The sequence below is a fragment of the Heliangelus exortis genome, chromosome 17, assembly GCF_036169615.1.
Source record: "Heliangelus exortis chromosome 17, bHelExo1.hap1, whole genome shotgun sequence".
Lineage (NCBI taxonomy): Eukaryota > Metazoa > Chordata > Aves > Apodiformes > Trochilidae > Heliangelus > Heliangelus exortis.
In genome coordinates, this window is record NC_092438.1 from 15,791,192 (window position 1) to 15,812,732 (window position 21,541).

At 61.3% G+C, this 21,541-nt stretch overlaps 2 protein-coding genes across 4 annotated transcripts in view; one reads left to right on the forward strand and one right to left on the reverse strand.

Annotated features, from left to right (window-relative positions):
• Positions 1-21,541, reverse strand: part of FBXL16 (F-box and leucine rich repeat protein 16) — a 30,178-nt gene that overhangs the window by 4,207 nt on the left and 4,430 nt on the right. Inside the window, exons 1-2 of one of the 3 annotated variants that reach the window (XM_071761112.1) lie at positions 10,005-10,585; positions 254-964 (exon numbers count right to left, since the gene is read on the reverse strand). In XM_071761112.1, the coding sequence (XP_071617213.1) occupies positions 254-949 (696 nt within the window). In that variant the 5' untranslated portion in view covers positions 950-964; positions 10,005-10,585. Of the gene's footprint in view, positions 1-253; positions 965-10,004; positions 10,586-20,550; positions 20,666-21,541 lie in introns of those variants that run through there. The other 2 variants (XM_071761111.1, XM_071761110.1) reach the window with 2 other exon arrangements.
• On the forward strand, positions 15,789-20,644 carry METRN (meteorin, glial cell differentiation regulator). The gene is made up of 4 exons (XM_071761132.1): positions 15,789-16,150; positions 17,144-17,565; positions 17,860-17,919; positions 18,340-20,644. Exons 1-4 carry the CDS (start codon positions 16,056-16,058, stop codon positions 18,657-18,659), a joined length of 897 nt encoding a protein of 298 aa, XP_071617233.1. The 5' UTR covers positions 15,789-16,055; the 3' UTR covers positions 18,660-20,644.

The window sequence follows — 21,541 nt, forward strand, 5'->3', positions numbered from 1 at the left end:
CACCCAGGGCTATAGGCAGGATTAGTGCCCACCCCCAGCCTGGGCTCTGTTGGGGTAGGATGAATACACCATGTAGCTGGTGCTAAGTTGGGCTGTAGAGTGGCTCAGAGGACCTTGTGGAGACCTTGCCTGGCTCCATGCAGGACCAGTAGGTTGCCCCATCTCCACCTGACCATCCCAAAGGGGATGTCCCCATCCCCTGAGCCCCTCTCCCGGTGTCCTCCACCCCAGCCACATCAGCGGGGTCACCTACCTCCAACCCCGCGTCTGTGATGGTCGACCTCTTAAGGCTCATGGACTTCACCCCTTTCTTGGAGAGAGGATAGTTGTCAATGAACTCACAAATGTCCAGGTCAGAGACGCCTACCAGGCAGAAGCCATCGAAGCCACGGATGGCGAAGCCTTGCAGGCTGACAAACTCCTTCTCTCCACTGGGCAGGATGTTGTAGAGCTCTTTGGTGTGCAGGACAGGGGTCAAACCCACCCAGAACTTGGGCTGGTAGAGCACCCGTCTCCAGGCCTTGCACACCTGGGCCAACACACACTTCTCGCAGGCAGAAAAGTACCAGAACAAGCGGTTGAGGATCTTCTCATCCACCGCCAGCTGCCTCTCCGAGGGTGAGCCGGGCAGCCGCTCCGGTGAGGGCTGCTCCGAACCTTCGCTGGGAGTCAGTCCCACCAAGGAAGCGTCGGAAGGGGAGGAGACACCGGCCAGAGCGGCCAAGGAGAGTGGGGAGGCCAGGCTGGGGATGGAGAGGTCGCTGCGGTGGGCTAAGGCTGGGCTGAGGATGGCAGGCACGGAGGAAGGTTGGCACAGGCGGTTCTTGACGGCGGGGGTGCCTTTGGTGATGCTGGCGGAACCGAGGCCGTTGGGTTGGGTGGGGATCTTCACCAGGCCGTTGCGGGGCAGACATGGGGGCTTGGTGTCACCGTTGTGCGGGTTCGACATCTTCCACGGGTCTCTCTGCAACGCAGGGAGGTGAGGTCAGGGGTGTAGCAGGGTGGGCAGGGGGACATCCTGGCACCCAGAGGAAGAGGCCAGTCTCTTCGATGGTGCTCAGTACTAGGACAAGGAAGTTCCACCTCAACATGAGGAGAAGCTTCTTTACTGCGAGGGTGAGGGAGCCCTGGCCCAGGTTGCCCAGAGAGGCTGTGGAGTCTCCTTCTCTGGAAACTTTCCAGACCCACCTGGATGTGTTCCTGTGGGGGCTGCCCTGGGTGATTCTACCTTGGCAGGGGGGTTGGACTGGATGATCTCCAGAGGTCCCTTCCAACCTCTGACATTCTGTGATTCCATGGGGATCAAGAACCTGGGGGATGCTGTGCCAGGGTGGCATGGAAGACTGGGTCGTGTAGGGTTGCTGGGGACAGCCATGGAGATGACATGCCCGGGGCACAAAGTGAGGTCCTTCAAGGTGCTGTGTGGCCCTGGTGGGCTCCTGGATGGGGAATGGGTGGGGGTTTGTCCCTGGACATTCACATCCTGCTCTGAGCCTGGGACCCAGCCACAAGTGGGACATGGAGCAGAGAATCACTGAATGGCTGGGTTGGAAGGGGCCTTAAAGCTCATCCAGTTCCAACCCCCTGCCATGGTCAGGGACACCTCCCACCAGCCCAGGTTACTCCAAGCCCCACCCAACCTGACCTGAGACACTGCCAGGGATGGGGCAGCCACAGCTTCCATGGACAACCTGGGCCAGGAGCTCAGCACCCTCACAACAAAGAATTCCTTCCTAAGATCTCATCTCCATCTCCCCTCTTACAATCTGAAACTGTTCCCCCTCATCCCATCCCTCCAGGCCCCTGTCTGAAGTCCCTCCCCAGCTTTCCTGGAGCCCCTTCAGGCACTGGAAGGTGCTCTAAGGTCTCCCCATTGCAGCTTTCTCTTCTCCAGGATGAACAGTCCCAACTCGCTCAGCCTGTCCCAGATTAGAGCTGCTCCAGCTCTCCCATCCACTCTGGAGGGCAGAGGAGACATCAGGGGCAGAGCTGCCTCTCACTCCCTTGCCAGCCCCTGCCAAGCCCCCTGGCAGCTGGGTGGCACCCAGCACACCCACCCAATAAATATTTAATTGGCAGCAATCCCACCTTCCTGACAGCCCCACTGGACCCCCCATCCATTATTCAACAGACTGCCCTCTACAAACATGGAGGTGAATAATTGATGGGGGCTCAGACCCCCCCTCCTCTCCTGACCTAGCCAGTGCCTGGCATAGGGCTCTGCCCATCCTGCCCACTCCCCTGGGTGCTGGGTTCCTGGCAGACCCTGGGGACACAGTGAGGAGCTGGAGCCTGGTTGTCATCCCAAGGGACCAGGGGACAAGGACGTGGGCCTTGAGTCCCGAGGAATGTCCAGCAGGCCCAGCAGGTGATGATAGGTCCACCTTTAGGTGGCTGCTCCCTCCCTTCCTTCCCAGGTGCTCTGGGAAAGCTGGAGGAGGTACCTGCACCCAAGCGGGAAGACAGGGAATTATTTTAGCTGTCTGATGTGGAATGGGGAATGACAGGCAGAAGAAGGGGGACATCCTGGTGAGTGACGCTCACGGCCCAGGTTGGTGGGTTCCCGGGCTGGGTGGTGCTGACTGGGTGCCTGCCATCCCCAGCCCATTGCTTGCACACACCCCCCCCCAGCATCCCTGGGGCCTCATCCAGCCCTCACAGAGCAGCTTGGGAGGGAGGGAGTAGCCTTCCTAAGAAGAGACAGAAATCTTCCTGGGGTGCCCATCTCCCGGGGATACCCTCCCTGGTGAGGACAGAGCTGGAGGGAGCTGCTGGAGCCTCTCCCCAGATGGCAGTGGCAGGAGGAAGGGCAAGCCCCAGCCCTTCTGCGGACACCAAACTCAGTGGCTGCTGCTTCCGGCAGAGGAGCTGAGCCTTTGAGAGGGTGAAATTCACTTGGAAGCAGGAGGAGAGGAGGGGAAAAAGGAAGAAAAACTTAAACCCATCAGCTGGGAGCTCGGCAAGCGATGAGGGAAGCAACTAGGCCATGCAGTTGGGTTGTCCAACCCAGCCCCCCAGCCCAAACTCAAACAGATCATTGCAGGGTGACACAACAAGGCTGTCACTCTATCCTGGAGCCCGCAGGCAGCAGTCTGTCTGTCACTGGGAGGAGAGGGCAGGTGGTGGCAGAGGGGCAGCCCAAGGGGACAGACACAGGAGGTGACAGATGCTGCCAAATTGCCGAGCTGAACTGCAGCCAGTGGGAAGCATTGGCAATGGTTCCAACCAGCCCAGAGCCGAGCTGGTCCCTGGGGCCAAGCTCAGGGAGATGGGGGGGTTGTTGAGTGGATCCGGCAGCTTGCCCTGCCTTGGAAAACAGAGACAGGTCCTCCCTGCCCAGGGTGCTGATGTTGCCTGTCTGGAGCACAAAAATCCCCACAAATCAGCTGGGAAGTCTCTGCAGATAGGAAGGAGGAGGGAGGTTCAGGAAGCTGGGCAGTCAGGCTGGCCTTACGTGACCGTGTTTTTTCCAGGGAAATAGTGAGAGGACAAGGGGAAATGGTCTAAAACTTGAAAAGGAGAGATTTATGTTGGACATTAGGAAGAAATTCTTTGGTGTGAGGGTGCTGAGCCTCTGGCCCAAGATGCCCAAGGAAGCTGTGGCTGCCCTATCCCTGGCAGTGTTGAAGGCCCCCGGTTGGATGGGGCTTGGAGCAACCTGGGCTGCTGGGAGGTGTCCCTGATAATGCAGAGGAACTAGAACTAGGAGATTTTTAAGGTCCCTTCCAACCCAAACCATTCTGTGATTCTATGATTCCATGAAATAGGCAAGGAAGGATTTGGGAGTTCCTATCTCCCACCCAAAAGGAACAGAACTGTGCCTGGGAGGGGGGAGGACAACATCCTGGGGAGTGTGGTCTGGAGAAGCAGACACAGAGTGGGACCGCAAACCACTCTCTTGGTCCCCAGCACCATGGGGCAGCACTGGGGGCTGCCCTCTCCTGACTGCAGGCATGCAGGCCCCCCAGGCTTCTGTGATCCAGGGCTGAGGCCACATGGCTCTGATGTACAAAGCGTAAGGCCCATATCCCCTGGAGCTCTGAGCTGCCATGTGCTGGGACCCCCAGTGCACCCTTCCCTGCCCTGGGCCCTCCCCCCACCCCACTGAGGCAGCAGAGAGGCAAGGAGGCACAAAGCCATCTGCCTTGGAGGTGCCAGGAAGGAGTCATTCTGATGTTCCAGAAGCTCCAGGGGAGCCTTCCTATGCTTTTTAGTCACTCCAAAGCAGCAGGAGAGCAGAGATCTGGCCTTTCCTTGTCTCCCCATCATCTCAGTCTTTACAGTGGGCCAACCACAAGGCTGTCAGGAGGAGACTTGTGTGCTTGAAATGACCATCCTCCCTCTGGGATCCCACAGGAAGAGCCCAGCTTCCCAAATTTCCCCCTCAGCTCTGCTCTCACAAGCCCCTCCTCACAGGGGAGGATCCACCACCTCCCAAACCCCTGTGGGAGGAGACCTGACAAAAGCAAAGGGCAAAATCTTTTAGTCTCCCAACTTCACTCCAGGGTGCACATTGTACTGGGGATGTCACCACCAGGGAAGTCACTCCATTCAGGAGGGTTTTGTCACCCACAACGAGTGATGATGCAGTGGTGGTAGGTGGATTTGACGTAGGAAAGAAGAAGAAAGAAGTGTGGGGGGAGAAGATGTCTAAGAGCCCATCCCTACAAACATTGCCCAAGTGATGAAGATGCTCAGAAGAGCAGGATAGAAGCTGCCAGGAAACAAAACCGAGAGTTCATTGTCTCCCTGTGGCACTGAAGAGGGATAAAGACCCTGAGACAGCCAGGGACCTCCCAGACTGGGGCAGAGGAGGGGTTCTGGGGTCTATCATCCCGTGGTGGCTGGGCCTGGGGACAGGCTTTGGGCCAGCCCGGCCTGCAGTGTACCGAGGGCTGGGGGTCAGCCAGGCTTGGGAGAAACGGCAAATCCCGGAATGGCGAGCCCAGGGGACAGCAGGACCCCCCACCCTGGTGACCACGGAGCGCGCAGGGAGGGGCGGGGCAGCGATCAGCACCGTGGACAGCGTCCACGTTCAGCACCGCGGACAGCGGCTCCGCGTCCCGCTCGGGACCGGGACCCCACCTGGGGCTCTCCAAAGGGACACGGAGGGAACCCCTGTCGGAGAGACCCCCCCGAGAAGGCTCTAGTGGCCCCCTGGTCCCTTTGAGGGTCGGGTATTGCCCTGCCAGGTCCCTGAGGTCCTCCCTCCTGTCCTGCCAGGTCCTTTCAGTCCCTCCTCCTGCCCCACCAGGTCCCTGTGGTCCCCTCTTGCGTCCCATCAGATCCTTTAGGTCCTCCCTCCTACCCCACCAAGTCCCCGAGGTGACCTCTCATGCCCTGCCACTTGCCTGGGATCCTCCCCCTGCTTTCCCCACCACCCTGTCACAATCCAAGGTTGCTGCAGAATTATTTCAGTCGAGCCCCTGCTCCAACAGCCATGCAGCAGGCAGCCATTGCTCGCAACCTCCTGCACACACACACACACATCTATATGCACACCCAACCATGCAGGTACACTCCCCCCACTCTCAGCAGAACCCTAGGAGCTGGTGGCCACACCGTACCTGAGCTTTGGCTGCACACCCACCCACAGCACCCCCTACACTCACACACACACACACACACACCCACCACGCGGAGCCGGGCGCGTGCCCACGCGCACAGAGGGTTGCATCAGCTGAATTCATTAGCCCAGCTATTTTTACTAATGCAGCAAATCAAGTTGCTCTACAGGAGGAGAAAACACACCCCAGACACCAAGCTGAGGCTTTTGTCCAGCACTCCCGAGGGGAGCCATTCCCTGGGACTCCCTCTGCTCTACACCACACCCCAAACCAGCAGCAATGCCAGCCCCAGGTTATGCTTTTTGTTGTTGCTATTGTTGTTATTGTGGTTGTTTAGAGGGGGTGGAGGGTGTGAAACCTTCCTTCCGAAGCATGAAGTGGTAATAAAGACATCCCACCACAGTGACCACCTTTCCCAGCATTGTTAGGTGGTGTTGGAGCTGCCTCCTGCTCCTATCCCATTGAGTCAGCCCCACGCTGGGTTGGGTGTAGGAGCAGTGGGTTCTCGTAGAGGGCTGAGGCAAGGCAGAGAGGCCACAGAAAGTCCTGGAGGATCTGCCAGCTCCCCTAGGGATGGAGAGGCAGCTGGGGAGTTCGGGGAGGAAGAAGTTTTACATGTGCACAGGTGGAGAAACATGCCCGGGCTCCATAGTCACATGAGGCAGCTGGGGGCATGGTGCTGAGCTGAGTGCACAAGCCAGGAAAGGCCAGGGAAAGGCCTTGCTGCTCTGCCTGGCCCCACAGACATGGATCTGTGGGATGGGAGCTGGGAAACTCCTTCCTGATATTCCCCTGAGAGCTCCTTGAGAGATGAGAGGGCTGAGAGCAGCTCTCCTGCTCCCTTGTTGCCTCCCAATGATGCCAAAGATCTTGTCCCACCTTGCAGTGGACAAAGAGGCTCAGGAAGGGCTGGAAAAACAACTGGATCAAGTCCCACTCCTGCTGGCTGCCACAGGCAGAGCTGGGCTGCCTCCCAGAGCCATCACTGGTGCTCAGGCAGCTTGAGGAGACCTGGAGCGTGGTGGCAGGGACCCCCCAGCACTGCTCTCCCCCAGCTCTTGCAGCTTTTCTGCTTCTGTCGAGCTGGGATCTGTGGACTTGGGCTCCATGGGGCCAAGCTCTGTGGGGCCAGCCCCAAAACTAGGGAGCCAGAGTAGTGCTGGCTGAGGTGCCAAAGCCAAGCTCTGCTCAGGTGCCCACCACTTGCTGCTTCACTGAGATAGAAGCTCATGGCCAGGGGTGATGCAGCTCATGTGTGTTTTTTCATCACTCCCTAAAGCTCTCCCCATGGGGTGCAGGCAGAGCTCAAGCCCTTCTCCCAGGCCTGGAGAGGAAAAACTCCCTGGCCACAGGCAGCAGGGGCCCCTCTAGCTGCCACAAGCCCTTCCACCAGCAATGTTTTTCTTCCCTGCTCAGGCCAAACCATGCTCTGATGTCCCTTCCTAATTCAGGCAGCACTCTGTCCCCTGGCAAGGAGCTCCAATCCAAGAGGGGATGCTTAGAGCAGGACCACAACATGCTGGACCCGCACCCTACAGCTTCCCAGGAGGTCCTGGCCCTCACCACGGGAGGATACTGACGGTTCAGTCAGGCTTTGCCCAGCTTCCAGGGGAAAGGGGAGCAGCTCCTCTGCCACCAGCTCCTTCCTGGCCAGACCGGCAAGCGCAGCCAGAGCCCAGCTGATGGCATCCAGCATGTTGCAGCCCTTCTCCACACTCCTCTTGGGCCCAGAAAGAGCTGAACAAAAATGCAAGAGCCCATGAGGAGAGAGAAGCCTGAGAACCATAGAATCACAGAATCCCAGACTGGTTGGTTAGAGGGACCTTAAAGATCATCCAGAACCAACCCCTGCCATGGGCAGGGACACCTCCCACCAGCCCAGGTTGCTCCAAGCCCCATCCAGCCTGGGGCCTTCAACACTGCCAGGGATGGGGCAGCCACAGCTTCTTGGGGCAACCTGGGCCAGGGGCTCAGCACCCTCACAGCAAAGAATTTCTCCCTTAGGTCTCATCTCAGTCTCCTCTCCTCCTCTTCAGTCTGAAACCCTTCCCCCTCATCCCATCCCTCCGGGCCCTTGTCCAAAGTCCCTCCCCAGCTTTCCTGGAGTCCCTGCAGGCACTGACTGCCCCCAAGCCCACTGCCCACTGCTCCTCAGGTACCACTGAATCTTGGCCCTCTTCTTCAAACCTCTCCATCCCTCCAGATGTGGCACTGGCCACACAAACCACTGACCCGTTGTCCCCAGTCTTGGGGGTCTGGCCAGGGTCAGGGTGAGGTGGGTGGACACCTGCTCAGCATGGAGCCATTGGCACCAGGCAGGTGGGACACTGGGGTGGGCAGGCCTCCAGCCATGGGCCTCCTGGTTGCAGGGGACTGTGGGTGCTAAATGCTGACTCCAAAAAGCTGTTTGAAGAATCCTGGAAGCCAAGCCTGACCCTCATCCCAGGGCAGCCCCAAGCCAGGTGCTGAGCACAACCCACACCTACAGCATGGAGAAACCCCAGAAAGACTGCTTATGCCTACCTGCCCCCTCTCTAAACACTCTTCTGATCATCCCAAGCCCCTTCCAGCTCCTGGCAAATGTGGTGGGCGGGCAGAGAGTTGGTGGGGATGGGCTGCTCCTGGAAGAGCCCTGCTCACCCCCACAGCCCATCCTGCTCCCTCCCACACCACCTGCACCCACTCACTTCCCCAACCCCCTTCGTCCTCTCCAAGCCCTGCTCCATGCACACTGGTGAGGAGAAGTGGGCCCTGGCTTGGCAATGGGGAAACTGAGGCACAGACAAGACCAGAGTTTTAGCCAGACAGAGATTAAACCCGACAGCAGGGTCCATCCCTCAACCCCAACCTTCTGCTCTGGATTCACTTCATCCAGAGCCTGGGATGGCAACCATGGGATGGCCAACACTAAGGTGATCCTGCTGGAGGGGATTAAGGGACACTTTCCCTGCTTCAGCCTTCCCATGTGTGTCACCCTGACCCAAGCGAGGGTCCCTGGAGGTGGAATTTGGGGAGCTGAGAGGCTCTAAGTGCCGGGGATACTGGTGGAACCTCTCCCCACCACTGTGGCATGGGGAGGAGAGCAGACCCCACGGATGGCAAAGGGATCGATGTGGGGGAAGCCAGCTCGGGGAAAAATAGATATGGAGCTCATTTAAAAATGGATGCTGGAGTGAGTCCTTGCTGCTCCAGAGCCACCTCCCTCCCTCTTCCTGGGAGCCAGAGTGAAATCAGCACCCAGATTTCAGAGGAGGGAAGATGCCAGCATGGCACAGAGCTCGCTCTGCGCCCACTGCTCAATACCTGCTGGGTGCTGCAGTGAGGACCCCAGCCCCCCTGGAGCTGGGGCAGAGGGTGGGTGCAGAGCAGGACCTCAAGCAGGAGCATCCCTGCTGCAGGGATGGCTATACTCTGGCCCTCACTGCCTGGGCACTGCCAGGTCCTGCCATTACCTGTGGGTCCCTGAAGTCCAGAGCTGCCCCAACACTTCAGCCCCGTGCCCCACAAAACTGCCCCGGGCCCCCACACAAGTGAGGTGGTTGGAGTCCGTGCCTGGCTCCTGCTACAATCTGCCCTGCCTCAGTTTCCCCCATCCATGTCAGGCCTTTCCATGAGGTTCAGCTTGCCCGTCTGGCCCCCAGCACAGGTCCCTCTGCTCATCCACTGCCCCCCCAATACAACATCCCCATCCGCTCACCCCCTCCCGGGTTACTGGGGGGTTGATTGCGCCACACTGGGCTCTGTGGGACCCCTTTGTGGGGCTCAGCCCCATCCCAGCTGGGCTCTTCCTCTCCCTTCATCCCCTGGGCCAGGCATGGGGGGTGGCAGCCCCTCTGTGTGTGTGTGTGTGTCCCAGCCTGTGTCACCCTGCAGTGGAGGAAAGCCTCCACCAAGGTGTTGGGATCTTGGGTGTTCAGCCCTAGGGTGCCATTGTCCCCATGGTGCCACCAAGAGGGCTGGCAACAGTTTTTTTGGGGAGGATGCAATCAGCAGCTCCACATCCCCCTGTCCCATCCTCATAGCAATGTCACCCACCCCCCAAAAGAACCCTCGCCCCCCCCCCCCCCCTCTTCCCCAGCATCGTCACCCACCCAGTGATGCCCGGGAGAGGGTGGGGGGATCACTTTCCCCCTCCTCCCCCAGCATCCCCCTCGCTTCCCAAACCAGGGGGGGCAGCATCACCGGGAAAGAGGAGGGGAGATCACCGACCACCATCTTCGGCTCAGCTCCCGGGGCTGGGGGCGGCGGGAGCCCCGGGGCTGAGCCGGCTCCGCCGCCGTTATATAACGCGGCTCCATGATGCGGGATGCGGCGAGAGGGGGTGGTTGCAGCTCCGGTACCGGTGCTGGTTTCACCGGCACCGGTACCACCACCACCGGCACCACCACTACCGGCACCGGCTTTGTGTTGTGAAAGGTTTTCCCGACAGATTCTTACCTCCAATCCCGGCTCCCGAAGCTCATGCCATGCCTTATCCTCGTCGTCTCCCGAGAAAAAGAATTAAAATACCGGGAAGAAAACCGGGGGGGGGAAAAAATCCTTTAAAAAAAAATCTTCCCCCCCCCCCCCAAAAAAAAACCGAAACCAAAAACCAAAACAAACCAAAACAAACCCCACCAAAAATCCCCGATGGAAAAGGGGACGGATCCTGCCCGGCCCCCGCCCCAAGGCCGGTTAAACAACAGGAAAAATAAGCGGGGAGTGGGGAGGGGGGAATCGGGCCGGATCCGGATCCGGGGGGGATGATGGAGAAGGGAGGGGGGGTCCCTGCTGCCTGCCAGCCAGCCCCGCGAGCTGCTCGTCCCCGCACACGCGCGTTCACGCACCCGCACACGCGTGGCAGCGACGGCAGCTATTAAAGGGACACGGGGAGCGGTATCAGGGATGGAGAAAGGGGAATGGTGGGGGGGTGGTACCGGTACCGGGAGAGGGAGGAGAGGGTGCGGGACATGATTGGGGCTGAGCAAAGGGTGGGCTGGCAGCTGGGTGTGCAGGCAGGGGGGGAAGAGGGTGGGCGGGAGGGTGGGGGATAGAGGGAGGGGTGGTGGAGAGATGGAAGGGTGGAGAGATGAGGGAGGGATGGAGGGGAGAGTGGAGAGAGGGGGATGGAGAGGAAGGATAGATGGAGGGGTAGGAAGGGATGGAAGGATGGATGGAGGGAGGATGGCAGGATGGAGGTAGAGGTGGATGGAAGGATGGAGGAAAAACGGAGGGATGGATGAAGGGGTGGATGGACAGAGTAATGCTTGCTCTGGCTCTCTCCCCACCAGGACACTAGCAGACTGGAGATCCAAGTGCAGATCCCTCTCACTCCACAGCCTGCTCAAGCCCTGATGACAGCCCCTGGGGTGCATCCCTCAAGCCCCAGCACCCCCGGGTGCAGTAGGTGCCTGGAGAAGGGTGCTGCACCCAGCTGCTAGGGGGTCTTACCCACCCAGGCGACAGCTGGTGGCAGGACCTGCAGCTGGGGGATACCCCATTACTGCTCCCCTATTCTCCATCTCCCCAGCATTCCCAGGATGGGGCCCAGCTTCCTCCCGCCCAAACTGGAGGGGACTGATCAGGCACCGTGTTTAGCCCCATCCCCACTGCCTCCCCCTCGCCCATCCCTGGGACCAGCGGGTCGGACCCTGGGGAGGTGCTGGAGCTGCAGGATGAAGCCACTTGGCTCCTGCTTCCATTATTGATAAGGCAGGTCGGGTTTCACACTAGCAAGTGGGAGGAGATTGGGGCGAGGAGGCTGTGCTCACACTCACACCCTCATCTCCCACCCTGCCCAGCGACTGACAGATCCCGGAAAAGAGGCTGGAGGGGCCAGTAACCACTGAGACACACGGATAAGTGGCCTCATCCAGCTGACATCTTTTCCCCACCGTCTGATGAACTGGGAGGGCCTTCCCCTGTGATTTATGGTCCCCCCTGCAATGCCCTGTCGCCCCTCAAGATGCTCTGTCCCCCTCCGGAATTCCCTGTCCCCATGGGGGCGTCCCAGGGGAGCTGCAGGTGGTGGTCCAGCCATGGGGGACACACACCACTTGCTGTCATGGCAGCCTGGGACACTCCCAAGGTGGTGACAGGAGCCCGGTGCTGGCAGAGCAGTTGGGCCCCAGACAGTCCCTGTCCCTTGGTCCTGACATGGCCCTGTTGTCACAGACCCCTCCCAGCTCCAGGCCACAATGGCGACATTTTGTGGCGGCCCCATGTTCTGGGGACATTTTGTTGCCCAGAAGGGTCACAACTACCGGAGAGGTCCCCAGAGGGACCCTCTGTGCACATGTCCCCAGTAGAAGGACACATCTGGGGGGCACCCTCCAAGGGGTGGGTACCCCCACCCTGGGGTGCCCGATGTGGGGTGCCCCAGCTCCTCCTGCACCCACACAGCTCTCCTGGTCCCTGGGAAGGGAGGGTTGTGGCCGGTGCCCCCACCTCGGGCCATGGCTGCAGCCAAGGCCCATCCTCCCCACCTCATCTTTATGCAAACAGTCTGCAGCCCATTGGGTCCCACTGCCCTCCCATTCCCACCGCCCTGAGGCTGGCCGGAGGGGCTCACCCTACGCACACAAAGTGTCCCCACCACTCCTGGGGACGCCATCACCCAGCCGGCCGGACCAGCGGTGACAAAGCTGGACGGCAGTGAGCCGGATGCCGTCGCCGGGGCAACCGTTGTCGCCTGTCGCCGTTGTCTCTCGGTAACCGTTGTCGCTTGTCGCCGCTGCCTCCCGGTAACTGGGGGATGTGTCACCGCTCGGGATGGAGCCGTGCCAGTTATTTTTAGCCCGGGCTGTGAATCAATGGCAGTTCCAGTATCCGCCCCGCAGGGTGCAGGCGGAGGGTGGGGTAATGGGGAGGGGGCGGGGACACGGGGAGGACAGGGGGCAAGAGGTACTGCTCAGGGGAGTACAGTGGCCTGGCCAGCCTGGGGTCACGACTCCTTTGTGCTGGCCCCGGGGGTTCAGTCCCTCTGGGCCCCCCCAGCGCCCCCTCCCCATAGGGTTTGGAACCCTGCCCCCCCACGCCCCCGAGGTTCAGGCATCCCCCAGGTTTCTTCCGTCTATAGCACCCATAGGTCTCAGAACCCCTGCCTCCCCAGATTAAGACATCCCCCAGGGAGCACCCCTCCACTGCCCTCCACAGTGCTCGGGCCCACTGACCCCCTCTAAGGCTCAGTCACCCCCCCAGGAAATCAAGCCCTGGTGCTCCTCACAAGGTTCAGCCCCCTTGCCCCCCCCCCCCTGAGGCTCAGACACCCCCCCCCAGCCCCAGAGATCACTCCCCCAGGGCCCTCCACAGGTCTGGGACCCCTTGCCCCGCCCTCAAGGCTCAAACACCCCACCCAGAACTCCTCCATCCTGTCCCTTCCATAGAACCTGACCCCCTGAAGCCCCCTGGAGGTTCAGAGCCCCCCCCCAGAGCTGACCCGTCCCAGTGCCCTCCATAGGGCTGGGACCTCCCAGGCATGGGAACCCTTGTCCTGCCATGGGGACCCCCATCTTTCTACGAGGACTCCCAATTTACCATAGGGACCCCCAACATGCCATGGGGACCTTTGATCTGCCACAGGGACACCCAACTTGCCACGGGGACCTTTACCCTGCCATGGGGACACCCATTTTGCCATGGAGACCTTTACCCTGCCGTGGAGAACCTCAAATTGCCATGGGGACCCTTGTCCTGTCACGGACAGGGCCCCCCACCTTGCTAGGAGGACCCTCACACCCCGTGGGTCTCCTCCTGACAGCCTCCCTGAGCTCTTTCAGCCTCTCCAGGGCTCCTGCCTGCCCTGGGCAGCCCGGGGGGGTCCGGATCCTTGGGGACACCGGGAGGGGAAAGAGCCCGTTTGGCACCTGCGTTCCACGGGGAGGGGCTTGGGGGACCCCCCAAGGCATGGGGACCCTTTTGTAGGCCCGGGGGGATGCCCCTGCTCAGGACAGAAGCAAGCTCTGGTGAAGATGGGTGACCCAGCAGGGAGATGGACTACATTCTCTGCTCCACTGCAGGGAGTTGTTGCTCCCCTTCCTGGAGACCTTCAGGACCCCCTTGACCGTGGGAGGGGGGCGGAGCAGCCGCCAATGTCACCTGTCACAAGAGGGCACTGCGAGCTAGAGCATCCCGGGACGAAGGGGACCGAGAGGGGGGGATCGGGGTCACACCGGGACCCTGCAGCTCCCCCTGACCGGGTAGCTCAGGGGGGGACTCCCGGTCCCGAGCCCCACGGAGACCGGGTAGTCCCTGCGGCAGCCGGGGACAAGTCTAGGGGACACGGCCACCCCCATAGTTCCCGGGCCCGGGGACGCGACACTTTGTCCCTTCAGTGGCAGACGATTAAGGTGGATCCGGGGGCTCTGGTGAGGGCCAGGGGTGGCAGCTCGCCCCCGGGGTGCTGAGCTGTCTCCCCCATGCCCGCAGGGACGGGGACACCGATCAGCAAAGGTACCAGCTCCCCGCACCGGGGGTGTCCCAAGAGAAATTCCCTCCCAGGGTGCTCAGCACCGCAGCCGCCCACGGAGCAGCATCGCTGGGGATGCTCCCTGCCCGGGGAGGGGACACCAGACCCTGGGGGAGCCGGTGGCCACCACACCTGTAGTGCCACCCTACTTCTGGTGCTTCCCAATCTCAGGTGCCACCTCCCCTCTGGTGCCACACCACCTCTGGGTGAGGGGGCAGTTTGTGGTTTCCCTGGTTGCTCCCCACCCTTTCTCCCGTGCTAGCACAGGATCGGGCCCCGGGCCCCCCATTAGGGGTAACACAACCCCCCATAGGGCGGGACGGGGGGGGGCCCTGCCCCAGACTGGGTCTTACCCCCCACCTCTACTCTTGAAGACCCCAAACCCCACCTTGCAACCGGTGGTGGTGGCGGGAAAACCCTCCCTCTAAACCCCCCCGGCTCCACCTTAACCCGCAGCCCCCCCACCCCTCATTTTTCACGGATTCCAGCCGCCTGCCTCCTTTCAGCAGCATTTCATGGCCGGAGGGCCGCCAATCCTCCTCTGACCCCCCCTCCCCTCTCCCTCCTTTCCCCCTCCCTTCTCTTTCAGCCAGCAGAATTTACAATCCCTCATTTCCATTCTGCTCCACAACCCCACACCCCTAGGACCTCCCACCCCTCTTCCCAGGACTTTGTTCCCAGCCGGTATCATCCCATCCCGATTGTTCCCTGGGGATTTCAAACATTTTGGCGGGCTGTCACTGGGTGGAAACTTCATTAATTTGGGGGGGGTGGGGGGGCGTTGTGGTGCTGGCACAATAGTGGCTGAAGGAATTGAAGGGGGGGGCGAGGATGTGCGCCACCCCCGCCCTAGGTCTGTCCCCGCCGCCTCTGTGTCCCTGGAAATAATGGCCCCGGGGGAGCGGGGTGCCGCCTAGGGGTGGGGTTGTAAATCTTGGGGTCCAAGGTTCTAGGCGGTGTAAACTATGGGGGAGAGGTGTAGCCGGGGGGGAGCATGGCCTGGGGTGTCTATATCTTGGGGTGCCTATAGCTCGGTGTGCCTATAGCCCGGGGGGTCTCTAGCCTGGGATACTTGTATCTTGGGGGGTCTGTAGCCTGGGGTGCCTGAATCTTGGGGTGTCTATAGCTCGGGATGCCCATAGCCTGGGCTGTCTATAAGCTTGGGGTACCCATATCTTGGGGTGTCTGTAGCTCGGGGTGCCTATGGCTCAGGGTGTCTATAGCCCGGGAAGGTTATATTTTGGGGTGCTATATCTTGGGGTGTCTATAGCCTGGGATATCTGTATCTTGGGGATGCCTGTAGTCTGGCATGACTATAGCTTGGTGTGCCTGAATCTTGGGGTGGAGATAGCCTGGAGTACCTATAGTTTGGGTTATCTATAGCCTGGGGTGCCTGTAGCCCAGAGAGCATATATCTTGGGGTGCTCATAGTCTGAGATGCCTATACCTTGGGGTATCTAGATCATGGGGTGCTCACAGCTTGAGGTGCCTATAGCCTGGGGTGTCTCGATCTTTGTGTGTTTGTGTCTAGGGGTGCCCGTAGCTCCGGGTGTCACAGCCGTGGGGGACCACTGCCGGGGACGGGCGGGGCACGCACAGTGGGGTGCGCCCCATGCCGGGGTGCCGGTACTGCGAGGGGAGTACACATCCCTGTGTCTGTGCACATCTGGGGGTGCACCCATACGGGGAGTCGTTAGCCCGGGGTGCACCCCCCCCCCCCCCCCCGGGTGCTCTGAACTCCCCCCACCCCGCGTCCGTGTCCCCCATCCTGTGGGGAACCTCGGGATGCAGCCGGGCTGGGGAGGAGTGAGCTCCCGCCGGGAGCCCCGGGAGGTGCGGGGATGCCCGGGGCGGGGCGGGGAGACGCGGGGCTGTGGGGATGAAGGGGGGACGGCCCCGCCCCGCCGGCGCCATTGGTGGAAAGTTTTGGGGCGCGGCGCGGGGTGTCGGCCCCGCTCTACCCTCCACCCCCCCCCCTCCCAGCCCCCCGCCCGCCGTGCGGGCAGCGGTGCGGGCAGGGCCGGGCCGGCCGCCCCGCGGCCATGTGGGCGCTGCGGGCGCTGTGGGCGCTGTGCCTGGCCGGGCTGGGGACGGCCATCGGCGGAGCCTCGGCGGATCCATGCTCCTGGAGGGGCAGGTAGGCACCGGCACCGGGGGGCATGCGCGGGGTTAGGGGGGGGGGGCACACACACGCGGGGATGGGCACAGCATCCCCCCCACTGCCCAAGTCCAAGCCCCCCGGGGAGCTCCCTCCCGTCTCGTCCCGTGACCCCCGGACAGATCATCCTCAACCCCCGGCAAACCCTCCCACACACACAAACCTCTGGCATCCGTGGAACAGGGCTATGGGAGGGATGCTAGGATCTGTCTCAGTTTCCCCACTCTATACACTGTGTGCCTCCCCCCCCGGGGCTGCCCCACGTCCCTCAGAGCTCCCCCCCTCCATGGGAGCCCCTTCCCCGAGCCTGCCCGGCCCCCCTAAGCCCCTCGCCAGGGCTCGGAATTCCGCCGAGCTCCCGAACAAAGAGCCGGGGGCCCGCCGGGAGGGGCTATCGCCAGTCCCGCGTGGGGGCCGTGGGGGACCACGGGGGCCACCAGCAGCGTGGCGGGGACAAAGCAACCCCGCCGCCACCTCCCGTGCCCCCATCCCGGCTTCCCCGAGGGTCGTGTGTTTCCCCGCCCCGACTCAAACAGCAGCAGGTATAGACGTGGCTCCAGGTAGCGATTACACGTGTGGGGGGTTGGAGGTGGGGGGGCGTGGTGACCCCCCTCCCAGCCCTCACTGGGTTCACCCAAAGCGGAGATATCCAGAGGAACAGGTAACCCCCAAGGCTACAGGCACCCTAAGGGGCGGCTTGGGAGCCCACCCTTGGTGCTGGGGGGGGGGGGGCTGTTCCACCATACCCCCCACCCCCTCGGGAAGGTGGCTGGAAACCTGGCACTCCCCCCCCCCCCCCAAAAAAATGCTCTTGCACCCCAAGTTCGAGGCACAGAGGGGGTGGGTCTGTTTGTCCCCGGGTTCACATCTCCACAGGGGTGCTCGGGGGGGTAAGGGCTTGGGAGGAGAAGGGGAGGTGTTCCTGTCCCCCCCGGGGGGTCCCAGCTGACAGCGTCGGTGTCCCTGTCCCAGTGGGCTGTCGCAGAAAGCAGGCAGCGTGGAGCAGTTGTCCCTGCACTGTGCCGAGGGCTCTCTGGAATGGCTGTACCCCACTGGGGCCCTTCGCCTCTGCCTGGCCCCCCGCCTGCCCCCTGCTGCTCCCCCCGACAGCAACAGGAGTCCCCAGCATGTCACCGCCTGCGTCAAACCCTCCGGCACCTTTCGGGGGGCTCAGCTCTACCTGGAGAGGGGGGGGATGCTGGAGTTGTTGCTGCCCGAAGCCCCTCGCCCCCGCGCCCGCTGCTTCAGCTGGCCCCCCCAGGAGAAGGTGGCCCTGTTCCTGCAGGCCACCCCTCATCGCGACATCAGCCGACGGATCGCTGCCTTCCGCTACGAGCTGCGGGGGGGCTGGCTGGCCCCCCCACCCCTGCCTGCAGCCAGCCTGGCTGCTGAAGGTGAGTGCCCACCCCTCCCATCCTGCCTCAGTTTCCCCAGGGCTGCCACCATCACCACCGCCTCACCTGCTGTTGGGGTTCCCCCCTGATGGGGGTGAGAAGGTGGAGGGGTTGAAACCTGCCAAGGGTTGTCAATGGAGGCATGGGGGGATGGAGCTGTGGGGGGGTCTGGGGTCTGGGAGCTGTGTGTGTCCCCTGAGATGGTCACTGGGAGGCACAAGGGGGGGGAGGGGATTGTGGGGTGATGTCCCACCCAAAGGGTGGTCACTCATGGTGACAGGCTGTGCTTGGCAGGGGCATGCCGGCCATGCAATGACACCGAGATCCTGATGGCCATTTGCACTAGTGACTTTGGTGAGTGCAGCCCCCCCCAGTGCTGGGGGGGTCCTGGGGCACAAGGGAGGGAAGGAAACTCAGGGTGGGGGGCAGTGGTCCCCAGGCAGCACTGTGCTGCTCCCACCCCCAGGCTGGGCTGGCCTGGCTTGGGTGGCAGCCATTGGTGTCAGAGGGGTTACTGAGGGATGGGAATGGGAACAGAGATGGTGACAGAACAAGGATGGAATAGGGATGGGGACAGAGTTGAAGATGGAGATGGGATAGTGATGAGGATTGGGATGGGATGGAGATAGGGATGGGAACAACTTTGGAATGGGGATGAAATGGAGATGGGATGAAGATGATTATGGGGAAGGTATAGAGATGGGGATGGAGTTAGGGATTTAATTGGTGCTGGGGACAGGGACACTGCCACCCTCCCTGCCTTCCCCCCCACAGTGATCCGCGGCAGCATCCGGAGCGTCTCCAATGACGCAGAGCTACAGGAATCCATCATCGGGGTGACCGTCGCCCGCATCCACCGCCAAAAATTCCCTCTTTTCCAGGCGGGGGGCGAAGGGGGGTGGCCGGCGGGGGGCAGCATCCGCACCCCCCTGCGCTGCGGCGTCAAGCCGGGCCCTGGCACCTTCCTCTTCACCGGATGGCTGCATTTTGGGGAAGCCTGGCTGAGCTGTGCCCCCCGCTACAGGGACTTCCAGCGCATCTATGAGGGGGCACGGCACTCCCACCAGAACCCCTGCGAGTTCCCTATGGACTGAGCAGCTCCTGGGGGGGTCCTGCGGGCAGTGGGAGATGCAGGAAGGGGTGGCACCCGGTCCTACCTCTAGTTGGGCTCCAGCAGCGCCTGCCATGCAGTTTGGGGGGGGTGGGGGGGTGGTCCTGGGAAAACCCTGCTGGATGGGAAGGGGTTTTCCCCGTGGTCCCCAGGGTCCCAGCTGGGCGAGGGGTGCAGCAGTGTGGGGCGATGGGTTGGGGGCTATCAAGGGAGTGGGGTGCTGTGGGGCACGGCAGGTCCAGCAGGATGGGGACAGATGTGAGTTCCCCCCCCCAAGGAGGGGTAGCTGGCTGTGGTGGCAAGGCTGGGGACACGATGGGGTGCGGAAGGGCTAGGAGGTGGATTTGGAATGTTGATGGTGGAAGGGGGCATGGGGCAGCCTTGCCCTGACCCTGCCTGCACCGGGGACATGGGCAGGAGCTGTGGCATTGAGGGCTGAGGAAGAGGAGTGAGGGGGACAGTGAGGGAGGGAGGTGAGGGGGACAGAGGGGTCCCTGGCACAGGGGAACAGAACCAAAGTGCTGATGCAGGAAGGTGTTACAGGAACAAGGAGAAGTCAGGCTGTGCCACCCGTCCCCACCAGCTCCGAGCTGTGCCACCCAAAGCCGTGCCACTCAGCACTGCCAGCCTGGGACCACCTGGGGCAGTGGCACCACAGTGGCTGCTGGGTCCCACCATGCCACCCATCTGCTTGGGGGTTTGTTGACCATATGGGGGTGGGTGGGGGGCATCGTATGTGCACTAAAGTTATAACGATACCAAATTTGTGACTTTTTTTTGTTTGCTTGTTTTTTTTATAAACTAAGCTGTATTTGTAGTGTGTGCATGGGCATCTCCTTGGGTTGGAAAAGATTGAGTGGGTGCTGTGGGTGAGCCAGTGCTGGTTTGTGACACATCCCAGAGCCCCGCCAGCCCCCTGTGACATGTATGCCATGTCCCAAAACCCTGCCAGCCCTGTGTGACACATGTGCTGTTCCCCAGAGGCCTGGCAGCCCTGTGCCAGCTCAGCCCCTACCCTCCTGGGGGGCTGGCAACTTCCTAGATCTACATATTGCGATACAGATATCTTGATATATCACAATTTCTAAATGCTGTACCCCCGAGGGCCCTGGGGGTGGGCAGTTTTGAGGTCCCTCTCCCTGAGCAGCCCCAAGGGATGGATTGGGGCTGGGGCGGGGGGGTGGCCCCATGATGAAGGGCTGGTGGTGTGACCTTCCCAGTGCAGCCCCTGTCAGGGCTGATTCTCGTCACAGCCACGGGCCACAAGGCCCCATTGTGCTGGGTTCTGCTTCCCACCCCTCCCCGCCCCCTGCCCCAAAGCTGTCCCCAACCCCTGGGGCTCCTTCCCCCCTGGCCCCAGCTCCTCCTGGCTGTGGCCCTGGAGGGTGACAAGGGGGACAGGACCCAAGACGGGGTGGGACATGATACCCTCCCTCCCCCAGGCAAGGATTGGGCACAAGACCCCCAGTCAGGAGTGGAACATAGGACCCCAAGACAAGGGTGGGATATGGGACCCCCAAAGAGGGGGATGGGCAGGACATAGGGTTCTCAACTAGAGATGGGACACAGGGCACCCAAATGGGTGGGAGATGGGACCCCCATCTGGGGATGGGACATGGGACATGGGACACGGGACACCTGGCTGGGGTTGGAACACAGGACCCCCAGCCAGGGATGGGGCATGGGGCCCTCAGCCAGGGATGGGACATGGGACATCTGGCCAAGGTTGGGGCATAGGACCCCAACCCCCTTTCATCCCCATCAGTGATGCCCACAGGTGCTCAGTGCTGGCGAAGCTGAGTCCCTGAGCCCTGCCCAGGCCCGCAACCCCGCTGAGCCAGGGTCCTGCCTCCCATCAGCTGATGCTTTCCTACCTTTGCAGGATTATTTCAATAACACCTGGTCAAACATCACTCCCCAGGCTGGACCAGAACACAGTTTTCCTTGCTGAGAAACTGTTTCCAGAATGCTGCGGGCTTCAAGGTTTAACTAAAAAAAAAAAAAAAATATATATATATATATATATAAATTAAAATAATTAATTTGTGTGTGTGTGAGTGCATAAAGTGAGCTGGTTGTGACAAAAGCCTGTGGCTTTGCTATGCAGCAAACATTTTCACTTGAGGAGAGCTGGAGGCTTATTTTATGCTCCACTGGTGCTCATTCTGGGATCTGGGAGCAGGATCTGGCCCTGGGGAGAGGCTGAGGCTCTCCAGGATTCCAGCATCCCCCTCACCCGGATTTTGGCGGTGGGCGGGAGCAAGGCAGAGAGAGGAGGGAAAGGAGTGGGAAATCCAGTGGAGGAGGAAAAATGAAGCTGGAAAAGGAATAAATAAAGAGCAAAGGGAAGTGGGCTGCCCACAGCATCCTCTGTATGCCCCATGGAGAGAACCCAGCTGCTCTGCTCCCCTACCACAATCCAACACATTCCTCTTGGCTAAATTACGGAATTTAATACCCCCCAGCACCCACTGGCTTTCTGTCCAGCACCAGAATCTCTTGGTGTACTTCAATTGTCCTCAATTTGGCCAAACCAGCTCATTTTGTCACGCTGAAAGGGGTTGGTCTCCTGCTCAGTCCCTACTGAGGTTTTTGGAGGTTACTTTGGTGTCCTCTGCCCCATGGCAGGTTGGGTTGGTCACCCTTGGGTCCCACGGCAGCTGGTCCCAGGCCAGGGTGCATCCCACTGGGAGGACCAGGCAGCCTGTGCCTCAGTTTCCCCACTTTGGGATGGGGATAACAGAGGGGTGAATGGGTGGGAAAGCAGCCAAGGGAGGTGCTTTGGGCAAACCAGGGGGGAGCTTGAGGGGCTCTGGAGGGGCAGCTGGAACCCTGATGGCTTGGGAAAGAGGAGTGTGGGTGCAC

Excerpts from the sequence above, each read along its gene's own strand:
- METRN (XM_071761132.1), top strand. The coding sequence starts at position 16,056 with ATGTGGGCGCTGCGGGCGCTGTGGGCGCTGTGCCTGGCCGGGCTGGGG. Across the intron at positions 16,151-17,143 it reads CCATGCTCCTGGAGGGGCAG|TGGGCTGTCGCAGAAAGCAG; the intron begins GTAGGCACCGGC and ends TCCCTGTCCCAG. Across the intron at positions 17,920-18,339 it reads CATTTGCACTAGTGACTTTG|TGATCCGCGGCAGCATCCGG; the intron begins GTGAGTGCAGCC and ends TCCCCCCCACAG.